General features: G+C 49.4%; 1 protein-coding gene and 1 pseudogene across 1 annotated transcript in view; one reads left to right on the forward strand and one right to left on the reverse strand.

Annotated features, from left to right (window-relative positions):
- Window positions 1-13,930, forward strand: part of LOC126539608 (neprilysin-1-like) — a 28,152-nt gene extending 14,222 nt beyond the window's left edge. Inside the window, exons 3-6 of the mRNA XM_072285238.1 lie at window positions 2,549-2,735; window positions 8,430-8,733; window positions 9,874-10,980; window positions 12,936-13,930. Coding sequence (XP_072141339.1) covers window positions 2,549-2,735; window positions 8,430-8,733; window positions 9,874-10,980; window positions 12,936-13,290 — 1,953 coding nt within the window. The 3' untranslated portion in view covers window positions 13,291-13,930. The remainder of the gene's footprint in view (window positions 1-2,548; window positions 2,736-8,429; window positions 8,734-9,873; window positions 10,981-12,935) is intronic.
- LOC126539657 (U2 spliceosomal RNA) lies at window positions 7,523-7,703 on the reverse strand (annotated as a pseudogene).
- Window positions 13,931-15,933: the final 2,003 nt, after the last annotated feature.

Here is a 15,933-nt window from a genome sequence, read left to right on the forward strand (position 1 = left end):
AATGCGTTCTACGCGCTTCTTCAGGGAAGTAACATCCTTCTCTTGTTTGTTAACTTTGTCCATTATTTGGTCGTACTTTTCAGAGATAAGAGCGAGTGATGATTCAATGCCGGTAACTTTCGTGACCAGTTCAGGAAGGGCGTCTACTTTTGCGACAAGCGGAAGGAGCATGGAAAACTTATCGTTAAGCTCAGTTAGTTTGCGCTCAATGTTGGAGGCGTTTGATTCACCAGGGACACATGCGCTTCTACTACTAGCCACTACACAGGTTGCACAGTTCCAAGTAGCCTTCAAAGAGTCCTTTTGTTTGCGGAATTTAGAGGCGCTAAGGCCAGAGCAATCTCCAATGTGGTAAGGGTAATCACAGGAAGCACACGTTACGAACAAATCACCCTCAGACACTTGGCCATGACACTTTAGGCACTCGATCAAGCTTTCCTTAGACATCACAGAGAAAACGGCAGCGGCAGCAGCAGCAGCAGCAACGGTAGCACAAGAAATAACTTATAGTACAGAAAGGCCGAAAAGCAACCAACCTGCAAAGTAGTTGGGCAAAAAGAATTAGGCAACGTTGAAGCGTGCGCCCGTTGCCGCCGCTGCGTGAGAAATGTCAGAGCCTCCGGTGGTCCGTTCCTTTATATGCTTCCAGCGTCCGTCGTCGATGCTGTCGGCGTCATGCAACTTTCGCCGAGCCAGTAGCTTGTTATCCGGACCGTAGGTCAGGTGACGGTGATAGCGGATGCTTCTGCAAAGTCGCCAGCCCACTTCTCGTGCGAGCCTGTAATTGAAGCGGATCCCGTCTCGTTTAAAACCACCATACCTTCTCACTTCCCTGTTTACTTCGGCAACCTCGAAGCCTTTCTCTCGGCTAATTTTCCATATTGCCTCATTAGCAGCCACTACGGCTCTTTGTACGTGACCGTCACGTACAGGCACCTCCGGCACCATGTACACCACTATCTGCACCTGAGGGGATAGCTCGCGGAAGTCGTCCACCCCCTTCGCCAAGCGCTGGGCTAGTCCTGTCCCTTTCCTGTTTCGGACGTCATTTAGCCCACCTGCTACTATGACAAGGTTGCGCACGTGGGCATTTTCCGCGAGCTTTTCTTTTGCTCGCTCCATGACAGAACCCAGTGTCCGCCCTGGAAATGTCCCTACCGCCACTCTTTTATCGCCTTTCACCCTCTCCACAATTGCTTTTGAGCACCCAGCCAGGTTTGAGTCGCCGGCGATAATCACCGTTTCTCTCTCTCCTGCCTCTCCCTGCTTCCCTTTGTCCTTTTCCCCGTGATTCGGACTCGACAATGGGCATTGTAGCCTGGGCTCCTGCTTTTCCCGCGTGGCGGCCTCAAGGTAGGTGCCTCCCTTTCCGACTAACCCTTCATCACGCTGCATGCATTCCACGTACTTTGTTGACACTCCCTCGCCTGTCACGTCGGGGGTCTGCGTTCCATTGTCACGCACATTCTCGTTCACAATGGCGGCCCTGTTCAGGTTTTCCTCGGCTGCTTCATGTCTCTTTTCAACTACCTTCCGTGCATCACGCTCCCTGTTTAGCTCATTTTTGAGCTCTTGCACCTGTTTGAGAAGCTCTTACTGGGAAGCCTCCATTTTCTGCAGCCTAGTATCGACATCACATTGTGTGCCGGTTGATTCGATGCCCTCTCCATTCTCATCCGCCTCCTCACCTGCCTTGAGGGACCCCCCGCGCACTGCCTGCTTTCTCGTCTTTCTCGCCATGTATTGCACGGCTTTTTGAAAATACTATGTGTGCCTACACAATGTGTGTGGGCAAGTGCCATCTGGTGGTGGTGCAAGGAACCCAGTGGTGCGGGCGGCGCGCGTACTCCGCTGTGATTGGTTGGCCTATTCGGCAAGAGCACATCCAGGCCGCAGCCATGTTCACGAAACCCGGCGAGGTTCGCAAAGTAAAGCTTCGCTCTTGAAAAAAGAAGCGCGATGGTGGCTTAATGGGTAGAGCATTGGGTAACCGTGGTGGAAGAGAGAGGTTCGATTCAAAACGATCGGTCTCGTATTAGCGTTCTAGGCGGACTTTCCCCACTTTGGAGATATCTAAAACTCGGGATGCACCATGTAACCGCGCAAACGACAACGGACAAAAAAGGAAACACACAGGACTGGCGCGGATCCGCGCCTGTCCTGTGTGTTTCCTTCTTTGTCCTTGTTGTTTGCGCGGTTACGTGATGCATTCCAATATCGACCACCAACTAGCCCGCCTATCACTGCTAAATCTCGAGGTCTGTTCAGCGTATGCTAAGAAATACGAGATATAAAAACATCTATTTGATCGATAGGGTAGTGCAAGGGGGCGCCCAGCTGAACAGACGTCACAATTATCATGATTTAAGTATGTTATCGCATACATGGAGAGTTAGCGGTGCCAAGTTCTCACGTCATCTTTTCTGTTTCTTAAAATGACATGAACAACTCAGACGACGAAGCCAGCTAGATAAGTAAGGTAACTGTTATGTTCACTTATTCTCTCGCGCTCAATGGCGTCCCTCTTACCGGCGTCACTCGTGCGCAGCATTCCTTCTTTCCCAACGCCTTCGCGAGCCTCCAAATCCGCATCGTCCTGTCCTTCTACAAGAGGATCATGATTCAAGACCTGGACGCGATGCGCGAGGACGAAGGCGAGGACAGCCCGCGTTTCAAGGCCGTGTACATGACGCAACGATGTATCTACGAGGCGTGGAACGGCGTGGACAATATCGGTACGTCTTTGCTCACCTCTCCTGATTGGCTGAGGAACGCAGAGAGCGGTATCCAATGGCCGAGGACTATGACGTAATTGCGCGAATAAAACGCGAGCCGTTTTACAGCGAACTTGTTAGCCTCTTGTTGGTCGGCACTTTTCGGCGCGTCCTCTGTGGGCAAAAAATATGGACCGATCCCGGAGGCAGTGCAATACCGCGCCGATGCGCGGCGGAAGTGAAGCAGGCTTCAAGAACTCGGTAAAGTGAAGCGAAAAGTGCGTACGAAATCGTTAGGATTCACGCATACAACATACATAACAGCATTCGTGTCAATAAATAACAAGCACTAAACAAGCATCTAAACCACATAATTGATTATAATTAAGGAGCTCCTGATAACTATGCCAAGCACGTAGCGCTCCCTGCATACGTTTTCCCGGTAAAGATTACTGTTGCTAAAGCTGCCATGGCGACGGCAGCTTGCGACGTAGGGAATGACGTCACTAGCAATTCGTATACAAAATAACCAGCCTAGTAGCTGATTTCATTGTTGTTGCAGCACTCTTGGGGGTTGGCAATGCATATTTAGGACTCTTGAGGAGCAGCGGGAATACCAGGAGCGGCAAGGCGAAAAGGAAACGGCAATGTGACCAGCAGCGTCGTGCTGTTAAAATTACCATTACTCCCATTACTACTACTACTACTATTACTACTCGAAATTAGTATTACTATCATTACTCTAAAGCAATGAAGCATTGCATACCCACCTCAGCAGTTGTAGTCATTCTTTTCCAGAGCTTCGCTGAACATCCACCTTCACAGGGCCGGGATGGCGAGTCATTTATTTATTTATTTTTACGGCAAAGAGCAGGCGACTGTGCGACGTTGTTTGGCTTTCTAGAGTGCGGCTATTCCCTTACGGAAGTATATCAGGTGTTTTTTTTTTCTTTTTTTTTAATACTAGCGCCTAGCGGACTCACCGATTGCAATTCGTAAATTGCAATATGTGCAGTAATGTAATTTATTAAAATTAACTATTAATAGTTATTTGGTGATGTTTTGTTCATTATTCGATCATACATCTAGATTTCTCTTGCGAGTAATGTCCGCCGCTTTGAGTAATCGAGTACAATGACTACAATTAATCACGCTATCTGCCACAGGCGGCCTTTAAAAATGTCGTAGTTTCGCAATCGATATCAAATTAACAGAACCCGCCGTGGCTGCTTAGTGGCTATGGTGTTGGTCTGCTAAGCACGAAGTCGCGGGATCGAATCCCAGCCACGGAGGCCGCATTTCGATGAGGGCGAAAATACCCGTCTACATAGACTTAGGTGCACGTTTCCGCGGAGTCCCCCACTACGTCGTGCTTCATAATCAGGTCGTCGTTTTGGCACGTAAAACCTCGCAATCTAGTTTTTTTGAATTAGCAAACAGCCATGTGAAGTAAGGACAGTACTCTTATCAGCCGTATCAGCTTGCATACATTCGCTTGCTAACTAAATTAACGAGCATTGTGTCAGCGCGCACAGCAAACGTGAACACCATCATACTTATATCGAAATTTCTTTGTATTAGGAATAAACCTTTTATGCAAATAAGTGCTGTCGCCGATCCATTTTTCTTACAAGCAAAGGGACCGCAGAATTATGCGAATTATCGAGCAATCGAAATAAGCGAACTTGAATGAGTAAACAATTCATTTTGGTGAATTTGGGAATCGGTGACGAATGATACGGTTTCATGCCATCTCGACGATATCTTCATGTCGGTGGTACGAATTAAGAGGAAGCTTTAGCTCGGGCCGAACTCCGACGCGGCCTATTCAAATACATGTAAAAACGCAAAAACGTTTTTATGAGATAACCCCTGGACCGATTTTGATGAAATTTGTTGCATTTGAAAGAGAAAGTTAAATTCTAGTGACTGTAGGAAGCGGAATTTCGATTTAGGGCTTGAATTTTCTCAAAACGATTTTCAAATATTTCACCGTTTGAAAAAAATAGAAGCACGAAGTTTACAAATTCATAGCTCTGCATCAAGAACTGATATCGCGGTTCTGTAAACGGCATCCATTAGATCATTCAAAGCGGACAAATTCAATATGTCATTTTACATCTTACGTGAATTTGTTACGTTGGTTACAACGGTTTTGCAAAAGTTGTATTTCTCTATGATTAAATTTTTTTATATTCATGTGTAACATATCAATTTTGTCCGCTTTAGATGTACTATTAGATGCAATTCACAGAATTGTATTATCATTTTTAGTGGTTGAGTTACAGAGTTGTAAACTTGATAGTTTCGTTTTCTGAAAATTTTCAATTTTTGCCAATTTTTAATAAAAAATTTACGACCTAACTCAAAAATTCGAAACCAACAGTCACTAGATTTTAAGTTTTTCCTTTAAATGCAGCAAACCCCGTCAAATTTGGTGCAGTGGTTGCCGAGAAAAACTAATTCTCCTTTTACAAGTATTTAGATAGGAGCACCCGAGCTAAAGCTTCCTCTTAAGCGAAGCCAGCCACGCGGCTGATAGCGTCGCCCGCACTGGGACGACGCTATCACGAAAAGCGCCGACTGCGGTGCGCGAATGCTGCTTCTGCTTCTCGCTCCAACGGGTCGCCAAAACTCGCGATTACGCTATATCCATTACTAAAGGCGCGGGAAGACCGCTTACGTGATGGCACGCCGTCTCGGCACGCCTACTCTTTTGCGCACGCGGCAGATTACCTCTGAAGCAGGGTGTGCGGCTGCGCATGCGCTCAACCGCTCTTAAGGCCATGCGCAGCCACGGCGGAGACGCGCGCCGGTAATGGAGATGTGCGCAAACTTACCCTCACTCCGACTCCTCGGCTCGTGTGCTCTTGGTCGCCGCTCCTCCATACACCTTTCCGCCGACCAGGTTAAGTACCGCCAACCTGCCCTCATCCTCCACGCTCCTCTCCCACTCACCCCCTTAGCTTCCGGCGTCAAGCGGAACTTACGTACTGCAGCTTCCTGTTCCGAGTGGAAGTGACGGTATGTTTTATTAGCGTTGTTTGCTTTCGCGTCGATGGAGAGGCTTTAATCGCACCAGCTGCGGTTTAAACTGTGAATGTGATTTCATCCAAGAACCACCGCCTATTGTAGCCAGCGATCTGCTCGTGTTCGCGGCTTCGCGTCCACCTGCGACGGGTTGTGCCACGAGCGACAACGTACAGTGGAATCTAGTGCCTGGGCGCTTGGAGACCACTGCCGTTTTTCGTGCATTTGGAAAACACCGACTGCGAACTACTACTTCAGCGGATACAACAGCTTGCCCCTTTGCATTATTCTTATGGTGACTGCCGCAGCTCTGCTAAGCACGCGCGGGCGTTTCAACATCGTCTAACAGCAGTCAAAGCGGAAATTTCCGCAGCGCAACTCCAGGAAGCGGAAAGGCCGGAACCGGAAATTTTTAAACCGGAAATGCCGGAACCGAAAATACCGGAACCGGATTTGGTGTGAGGGGAAAAGGCGGCGCACAACAAAGGTTGTCGCTACTTAAGAAAGCGGCGGTGGCGCGTGGATGGAGGGGTTTTAGTCGCCGCGAGCTCGCTCCTCTCACCCTCTTTTCCTTTACTCGCGCGGGAAGGCGGCACTCATGAGATCTAGGAAGGAAATGACCCTAGATTCAATCATGAAGCCACTATCTTGTCTCACTCTCGCGCACTTTCACTCGCTCCTAAAACACACAGTGCGCTGGTCACGATGGGACCTTATCGCACTTGATGCGGCTCCAATTCGGCGGTCGCTCTTGTCGCGCGGCGCGATTTGAGAGGTGCGTTTGCAAGCATGCCGCTTGTAATTCAATCATGTGACTCTTTGCGTCCGCGCAAGTTTCCATTTGTTTAACAGTAGACAGTTTTAGTGGGGCGTCCGCAACCACCCACGTACGCAGCGCGCGAGGTCTATTTTACGTAGCGCGAAGGGCGCGCGCACGAGACGGCAATAGTTGGCAGGACGGAAAAGTTGCGAATGAAGTTGCCGACTTGCACGCGCAGGAGCCGTTAGTGTGCAACTCAGTGCCGCCATATGCCAGCTTCTGAAACTGCGGCTGTGTTTCAATGCTCGCCGTGGACGGCTAAAATTAGTAGACGGCGAAGCGGACAGCGGCCAACTTAAGTCTCGTTCCAGTTCTCACGAAGACGTCGAAGTAGAAAGCTTCGCGAAAACAGCATCGAAGTGAAAAACGATGCAGGCTACTTTCCTGTCCAAACAAGATGGCGGCTGAGCAGGAGGTTTGGAAAGCCGACAAGAAGGTTGTCTGCGCACAAGAAAACGTAGACATGCCATCCTACGCCCTTAATGTAAGGTACATCGTGTTTTTCATAGGTTTGCAGGCGCAAATACTTAAAATACAGAAATAATGTGTGTTTTTCTAAAGTTTTTCTTGCCGCCGCGAGGGGGCGTCACGTCGCAGAACCGTCTTCCGTGCGTCTTCTAGACGGCTAGAAACGCGTTCAATTACATGGCCTCGAAGCTTTCTCGGCTGTCTCGTTAGCTGTGTACGTAGACTGTATCCGATGCAGGCCAGAACTGGAACACACCCTGTGTGTCCAATATCAGCCGCCATGAAGTCAAACCACAAGCCGGAGTTATATCTTCGGTCGGAGCAATGTCGAAGAATCCGCTCTCGTGTACACGCGAGAACGTCCAGCAAAGACCGCACAACCCGCAGCGGACGCTAAGCAGCTTTTGAAAAACGGCGGGCGCACGCAAGCGACCGTGCGTGCTTCTGCGTACTGCGCATGCGCGCAGTCGCCGCTGCGGTTTTCCTGCGTCCACAACAGTTCTGCGTACAGATAGCGCAATACCAGGCCGACCCGCGGAGGAGGTGAAGCAGGCCTTAAGCACTCCGCCAAATTGCAAAACTATAAGTTCAAAATCTTAGGTCCAAATAGAACCCGTATCAGATATTAAGCTGATAAGAACAGATACTGCACTTAGACTCGCGTCGGCCATGTCTACGTTCGCACCGCCCTCTCTTTGATCGGCGTTCCAAGTGCTTGCGTATCTCCTTTCCTTCCGCACTCCCGGGGTGGCGGTCCCGTAAAGAAATGCGAACCGTCCATGTGGCCCCGAGCCCGCAAACTTGGAACGTTTCGCCAGAGCAACGGCCAGGTTTCAGAGGGTCTTGTGGGTAACCAATTTTGTGCGACCTGTGTTTTGTGTGACCGCTTGTGGTTTTCGAATGACCTCACAACCATAACTGCATTGCGAGACGTCGACCAACGCACGATCGCGTTGGCTACTGTGAAGCAGTGTGTGCCCTCGCAGTGCGGTAAGGCGTGTGTCTGTTCTACGTGCCGGGATTCGTAAGCAAAATGTGTCGTGCCGCGTTTTGCAACAATACATGGGTATGTACGCCTCCCCCCTCCCCCCCTCCGGTGCCTCGTCATCTTCCGAGGCTCAACATCGTGGAAGAGCGACTAGTCGCGCCTCGCCTTCCATTTAGGTGCGTACGGCGTTTGACGCATGCACGGCAATGGACAGTTCGGCATTAATGGGCTCACATACACAGCTTCGCTGGTCATCCACCTTGACAGAGTCGAATGGCACTGCATTTTCTGTTCCCATTGGAACTCGTTTAGATTTAATTTCAACTCAGCGCACCCCCCTCCCCCCTCTAAATTGGTAGTAGAGAAGGCACTGGACTTCAAACTTGAAACAAAAGTTGCGGCTTCGCAGACATGCTCAAGGAGTTCCTGGCCAGCTACAACCTGTCGTGGCCTCCCGACAAGCAGCGGTTGCCCGCGTCTCTTCTGGACACGCTGGTGGAGCTGAGCCTGAAGAGAGACGTGCACGTGTTCTTCCAGTTGCAGCCGGACAAGGACTTGAGCAGGCCCGGATTCTACCTGCTCCATTGGGACATTAATATCCAATCTATCGTCGCTTGGCTACTTCTGCGAGAAGTTCTGATAGAAATGGAACTACTGGAGAAGGCGTTCGTGGAATCTGCGGTTGTGCTCACGGGCGGGTGTGTTGAAGCAACGTGCCTCGAGAATAAAAGCACGTCCGCCGCGTATATTTAAGTTTTGAGATAAAAGACATGCTCATTACGCCTTTAGACGAATACATAAAATTTTCTTCGTAGAACTTACGGCAATCTTGACTTCTAAGTTGTCGTTACGTAAAGAGGAAAAGTGTTGAAAATCTACTGGGTTAGATTTTAACGCACTCCGACTACTCGATATCGACATCAATGTCTTTCTCGCATGGAGGAAGGAAAAGTATAGGAGGGAGCATTACGATCACGCAGTCAGACTTGGCAAGCGACTGCTCCGTGAAGCCATAGATGTGGCCCAACACGTGACCTCTTGAGTTGAGATCACGGAGTAAGAATCGAGATTTGCTAAAACGTTTGGTTCCAAGTAGCTATGCCAGTAGTTTTTATTCGGTGCGCGCTTGTTCAGCTGCCCTGCCGTGGCTCTGCCTGCAGAGCGGGAACACTTAAACCAACTGCGAACTTTGACGTGCGATCATGTGTTAGGCCACCAGGGATGCTTCAGTCAAGTTTCGGTATGCTCCCTCCTATCATTTTCTTCATCCATACTTTCCTGCTCGTTACATTTAGCGGGCTACAGCAATGAGCAAAACAGGAAGCCGTCCAGAGCCTATGTTTGCACATAGCGAAAGGGTCTAAAGGCACTGCCTACGAGATATTCAGTGCGTTTGCGCCGCTTGCTGAAAATGTCGGAGGTCACTATATCTCGTAATTAAGATTGCACAAATAGGTGCATGGTTCGCAGAGTAATGAGGCCATGACGTCTTTTCGGCTCCTGCAATTGCTACCGATCCCCTCAGCACATCAAAGCATGGCCTTCGAGGTTAGCTTCCGTTACTTCGAGCAACCCGTCGCTGGGGAGGGCAATTAGACAGCATGTATAACTGCCGAGTTTGCGCGTCACATAGATCTAGCTAGTTTTGGTGATATCATTCATCGTATGAGTAATATATACTTATTCCTGACAGTTATCTATATTTGTAGTGTTTTGAAAGCAGTACGCCAGTGTAAACTATGTGTGTACAAGAAAGCTATTCGTTGCCATAAGACGAAATTGCGATGTCAGATTAAGCTGGAGCAAGCGTTAGCTGGAGCGCAACTGCTTAATGCTTCGCTTTTCGCTCGCAGGGTACCGCATCCGCAGCTGATCGCGCGCGTGATCGAGCTCGACAGCCGCTTCCTCACGATCAGCGTGATGCCGCTGCTGGCGCTGAGAAACAATGCGACCCTCGAGTATGTCAAGTTCTCGGAGGCGCACTCGTTCACGGGGCAGGCGGGCAGCTCCGTCCGTTTGTTGCACGCCGTGAATCGCTTACTGCCCGCGGACCGACAGCTAAGCGCCGACGACCAGATGATCGTCAAGAACAAGTTCATATTGGCATTCGTCGGCGACCTTCTGCTCGGCGAGTACTCCGGCTCGGAGACGGTGTCCGGCTACGTCGCCTTCCTTGTCGCTCTCCAACTGGCGCCGGCCATGTCCGGCAGCTACTTGGAAGCGCTCCTCCCAGGCATAGGAGGATGGCCCGCCACCTTTGTCCGCCTAATGACGTGCCTGGTCTTTCCCAACCAGGAACTCTCGTATGCCATGGCGGACCTCTTCGTGGAGTGGTACGTCGAGGACGGCAAGCTGGCCGCCATTCGCGCCATGTCCGCGGCCCTCTGGAACGCCACGGAGGCCATCATCGCCAACCTTTCCTGGATCGACGAGTCCACGCGCGAGCGGGGCCTCGGGCACATCCAGCGTCTGGGGCGCGTCGTCGGCCACCCGTTCGACTTGTCCGCCTCGAAGGAGCAGCTGCGCGCGCACTACGCCTTCGTGCCCAGGCTTCCGGCCAGCCACGCCGCCATGTTCACGGCGGTGCACGACGCCCAGGCGACGCGGCGTCTGGCGCGGCTCAAGGCGCCCGACCCCGAGTTCAGAAGCGAGGACCCCGAGCAGCCGATGATCCTGGTGAACGCATTCTACCTACCTGTATACCACTGGGTCTTCATCATGGACGGCATCATGTTCGCCCCGTTCTATGCGCTCGCGATGCCCGAGTCGGTCAACTACGGCGCCTTGGGTCACGTGGTGGGTCACGAGGTCACGCATGGTTTCGATCCCGTCCTCGGTGTCTTCAACGCGTCTGGCCTGAAGGACGACTGGTGGAGTCCCGAATCGAGGAAGCTGTTCGACCAGCGCATCCAGTGTCTGCGCGACCTCTACAATGCGGCACCGTGGACGCATGGCATTAAGTAAATAACTACTAGAGGTGTGCTACTCTGGAAATAGTCTAATTCCGCCATATTGTCACATTCGCCATCTTTGTCAGCTCTCATTGGACCGAAGGGCTGTGACGGCCTGATTGGCTCAAAATGCCGCCATTGCAGAATTTGACAGTATATGGAGGAATTTGAAGGTGTCCAGAACAACACCGCAGGTCTCCTGGAATTTAATAAGGCGGTCGCGTGAAAGCAACGATCAGGTGGTCAGGGACGGAGAAGGGCAAGAATGTAAGCTGTTCCATTGAGGGAATAGAATGCACTATCTGCATCTCTGATATTACTCGATGACGGGACCGCCACAGTATGAACTATGTATAACACCCGCGAGGTAATGTTACGTGAACAGGAAGGTGGTCTTCATCTTGGTGCCGCTCCGTATCGTAATGTAACGTATCGCTCCGTATCGAATTTCTAACAGCACGCGTGTTTTGCGCAGAGGTAAAGCTGTGCTATCGTGGGTTGAGTCGTAGAAGTAAACGAAGGCAAAAAAAAAGCAACATTGCAAGTAAAAAAACACGTCGCAGTATGATCATGAAAGATATCCTATACAGAAGTCCATAGGTCGGTCAGTGAATCAGTGGCTGTCATGCTTGTTAAATGCTCCCATTAGACCACTGCTGAACCAAATAGAATGAAACGCGTTGAATTTAAGAGGGAAAAAAAACTACATTTACAGACCGTACGAGGCAGAACTTCGGCTTCAAGAAGTGCTAAAAATCGGCAAGTTCTTAAAAAAAAAAGGAAAAGCTGAATCACTACGTTTACAAATCCGCACTTTGCCCCAAGAATAGATATCACAGTTCAGCAAACTGCATTTGTTGGGGCATCTTCAGTGCACTTATTCGATAGATGTGTTAGAACATACTTATTCGAACATGAAGCAATGTTTTCAAGGGTCGCAAAAGTCTTGCAGCTACACGTAACAATATTAGTCGTATAATTCAAAGTAATGTATAATACGTCGTGTGTGCTTCAGACGTATCAGCAGGTGCAGTTTACACGTTTGTGATACCGTCGTTGCACTTTTTCCTGAGTCACAAAGATGCCAACTTTATGCTGCAGTTCTCAGATATATCACGATATTCAGTTTCTTTTTCTTTCACAATTGATGGCCTAAGTTAATCATCTGCTCTTTACAGCCACTATATTCTATTCTTTATCTTAAATACCACAAACTTCCGGTAGAACCCGTCTCACAATGACCGTTAATTGACGATAATGTAATTAGCACTCAAGCAATGTAGCATCACACTGTATCTCCACTGCCAAAACGCGTAATGTGCGAGGCGTGTACCGAAGCGGGACTCGTATTGGCGGCGAGCTCCACCACTGGAAAAGCTAGCGCCACCGTCGGCGTGACGTGGCATGAGGGATCACGTGGACACAGCGGCCGCGTCCTAAGTACTGTAACGCTGAGAATTTTGCTTCATACTGCGGGCATTCGTGGCGCAGCGCTGATGTGCCTTGCAGCTTTGCTTAAAGCGAACCATCTCACGCGGGTTCGAATCCGTCAAGTACCAAGCGCTCTCTCTCCTTTTTTTTTTATTCATTATTACTCGGAGAGCGGCATAAAGAGCCTAGGCGGGATCGAATCCCGGCCACGGCGGCCGCATTTCGATGGAAGCGAAATGCGACAACACCCGTGTACTTAGATTTAGGTGCACGTGGTCGAAATTTCCGGAGTCCCCCACTACGGCGTGCCTCATAATCAGAAAGTGGTTTTGGCACGTAAAACCCCACAATTTTAAAGAGGCTAGACGGGTAGACACAAATTGGTTGAAGTAGGCTAGGAATACTAATCGTATTAAAGCAATAGTCAAGACTGCAGTAAATTAAAGGCAGAGTCGTCGTCAATATGACTTGTCGACTCTCTCGCTAATGAGTTGTCAGTTGACTGCACCACGGCCTATGTCGTTTGCACGCAGGTACGGCGACACTGCGCTCTCCGAGAATTTCGCCGACTGCGGCGGCATGGCGAAGGTGCTGCGCGCCTTACAGGAACTCGGTCCGCAAGCCGACGTTATGCTGGGCGGGCACCGGTTCACCGCTCTGCAGGCGTTCTTCGTGAGCAGCTGCTTCAAGTGGTGCACCAAGAGCCTTCCCAAGCGGAAGGCGAAAGACGACGACGACGAGGACAAAAACGCAGAGTGGGTGCGCCTGTACTCGCCTTTGAACATGCGCTGTAACGTTCCTCTGATGAACACCCCGGTGTTTGCCGACGCCTTCAGCTGCGCGCCGGGCACAGTCATGAACTCGAAAGTGCGTTGCGACCTCTTCTGACCGCGCTCTCGTCTCGTCGCCGTCCTCGCGCGTAGCAGGCGCATTACGTTTGCGTCACGGACATCGCCACACTGACATCTACCGTAGCGTTTAGATTCGCCGTTCTTCTTTTTAAAACTTATTTTCATTTAGCTTATATTGTACTCATATCTGGTTATGTGTGTGCGTGACAATGATGCCAGTACGTGCAATTATGGTATTGATGTCTCGAAACCTGTTTTATTGTTATGCGACTGCTACTCGTCTAGCCACAATTGAAAAAAAAAATTGCGTGAATTTATATATATCATCATCAACATGCAACATCAGCAGCCTATTTTTGTGTCTACTGCAGGACGAAGGCCTCTCCCAGCGATCTCCAATTACTCCTGTCTTACGCTAGCCGATTCCAACCTCGCGCCTGCAAATTTCCTAATATCACCCCACCTAATTTCCATGGATATGCGCCATTGCATATGAATCAGCACCATCATTAGCTACACGTGAACGTGCTTCATAGGCCGGTCCCTCGTTGTCGGTATGTGCCATAGAACAAAATTATCATCATCATCAGCACGCGGCGATCACCTCAAAGAGCTGTAGTTGGTCATCGTCAATCCCTATTGTGGGTATGTGCCCACGGTATGGTAAATCATTATAATAAACACGTGGCAACCATCTGAAAGAGATGGTTGGTGTCGAGCATATAGTTCCTCGCTATATTACCTGTACGGAAGTATGGCGTTGCTGCGCTGTTGTATGCATGACAATGGCGGTATATGGTGGCTTCGGAGTGGCATCGTTCTCGGAGGGCCAGGACAACTTGAAGACGCGCCTGGCTTGCACCATTTCGTCTTTCACAATGATTCATTACCTATTAAAACAGCAAGAGATGTTTTAGCTTTAGTATTACGCACGCAAAAAACGCGTTTTGTTTAATTATGAAGACTTGTAATTGTGATGTGCAGTTATTCGAAACGTAAAAAGTATCAGCGGGCCGCCAAAGTCGGAGGACAGACGACAAGATTCCCACTCGCTTTGGGACAGTTCGTCGTCTGTTCTTGCTTTTTCTTCGCTTGATTATGTACTGTCGGTGAGTAAACTTTATTGAAAAATGTAATATGGGTGAATGAAAACCTTTCACGAAGATTTTTATTTTAAGAGTGCGCTATCTGTATAGCCAAATATCAAGTTTTAGACGAAGCCTCGTACGACACCAGCCAATGCAAGCCTCGCACACACATATACCGTAATTCCCATGACGGCACAGCGCTCGTTAGAAAACTCCATATATAAACGGTGGCGTCAGATTTACCTCTTGGAAATATAATATGTAGTTATATTATAGAGTTAAAGTTATGGAAGCTAGAAAGGTTCTAGCCTCTATAATCAAGGAAGGGTTGAGCGACTGTTGCCAGAATTATTCAACAGCTTGCACAGAGAGTATACATGCTTTGACTGGCTCGAGGTTATATTAAGGAAGAGGAGTCAACTGTAGGTTTCTTGAGTGTACGATTTTCCCTGAACACTTTCTTCTGCTTAAGAGAAAAGTATGCAGAAACTCGACTGGAGTTGTCTAGGTATGCGTAAGCATACCCCCAAATTTCAGTTTGCTCACCCCAACATTTCAAGTTGACCCGCCCGCATACTTAAGTTGGCTCACCCCCAAATTTAAGTTGGCCCACCCCAAAATATAAGTTAAGCCACCCCCAGATTTCAAGTTGGCCCACCCTCAAATTTCAGTTGGCCCACGCTATAGGATACCCCATGCATTTTCCATGGAGTTCTATGTATCCTTGTCAGTATGCATAAATCTGATCATACGGGTATTCTCTCTGATCAATCTTACTTTCTTACTTTCGGTTTCAACTTCAGGCGTACAAGAACAAAGTTCACAATAGGGTTTGAGAAACTTTGGTTATGTGAATTCATCGTGGGATTTTTTTCTTTTTGTTTTTTCTTCTTTAACATATGTAGAACATTAGACAATAAAATAACATGAGCTTGGTGGCGCAACCCACCGCCCCGTTCCGAAGGGGACGCTCATAACATCCATCCATCCATCCATCCATCCATCCATCCATCCATCCATCCATCCATCCATCCATCCATCCATCCACCCATCCATCCATCCATCCATCCATCCTTCCATCCGGGGGATCGGAGCAGACGCCGAACGGACGCTACACAGGCGTTCTGTGCGTACGCCGACTTTTGCGCATGGGTCGGCTGCCGTGATCGAGCGTGGGAACTATAGTGCCTAGACTATATACTGGGAACATTGTCAGCACAACGTGCACTTTCCCGCCTCGTTTTTTTTTCGTTTTATAGAAATCTCTCCCCGTGTGGTGACAGCGACGCCTTGTGACATTGGCAGTCAACGGTGTCATTTCGTGCACTACCCAAATCTGGACTGAATAAAGTTCGTTCACTCACTCACTCACTCACTCACTCACTCACTCACTCACTCACTCACTCACTCACTCACTCACTCACTCACTCACTCACTCACTCACTCACTCACTCACTCACTCACTCACTCACTCACTCACCCAAATTCTAATGCCCGGCATTACCAAATGCGACGCTGCAACGCCGCTGGTGGCGTGGAGCCACCAGCGGTATCTGGTATCTCTCAGATCGCGCCACCACCGCCGGAAGCAG

Source organism: Dermacentor andersoni, chromosome 11 (assembly GCF_023375885.2).
Source record: "Dermacentor andersoni chromosome 11, qqDerAnde1_hic_scaffold, whole genome shotgun sequence".
Taxonomy (NCBI): domain Eukaryota; kingdom Metazoa; phylum Arthropoda; class Arachnida; order Ixodida; family Ixodidae; genus Dermacentor; species Dermacentor andersoni.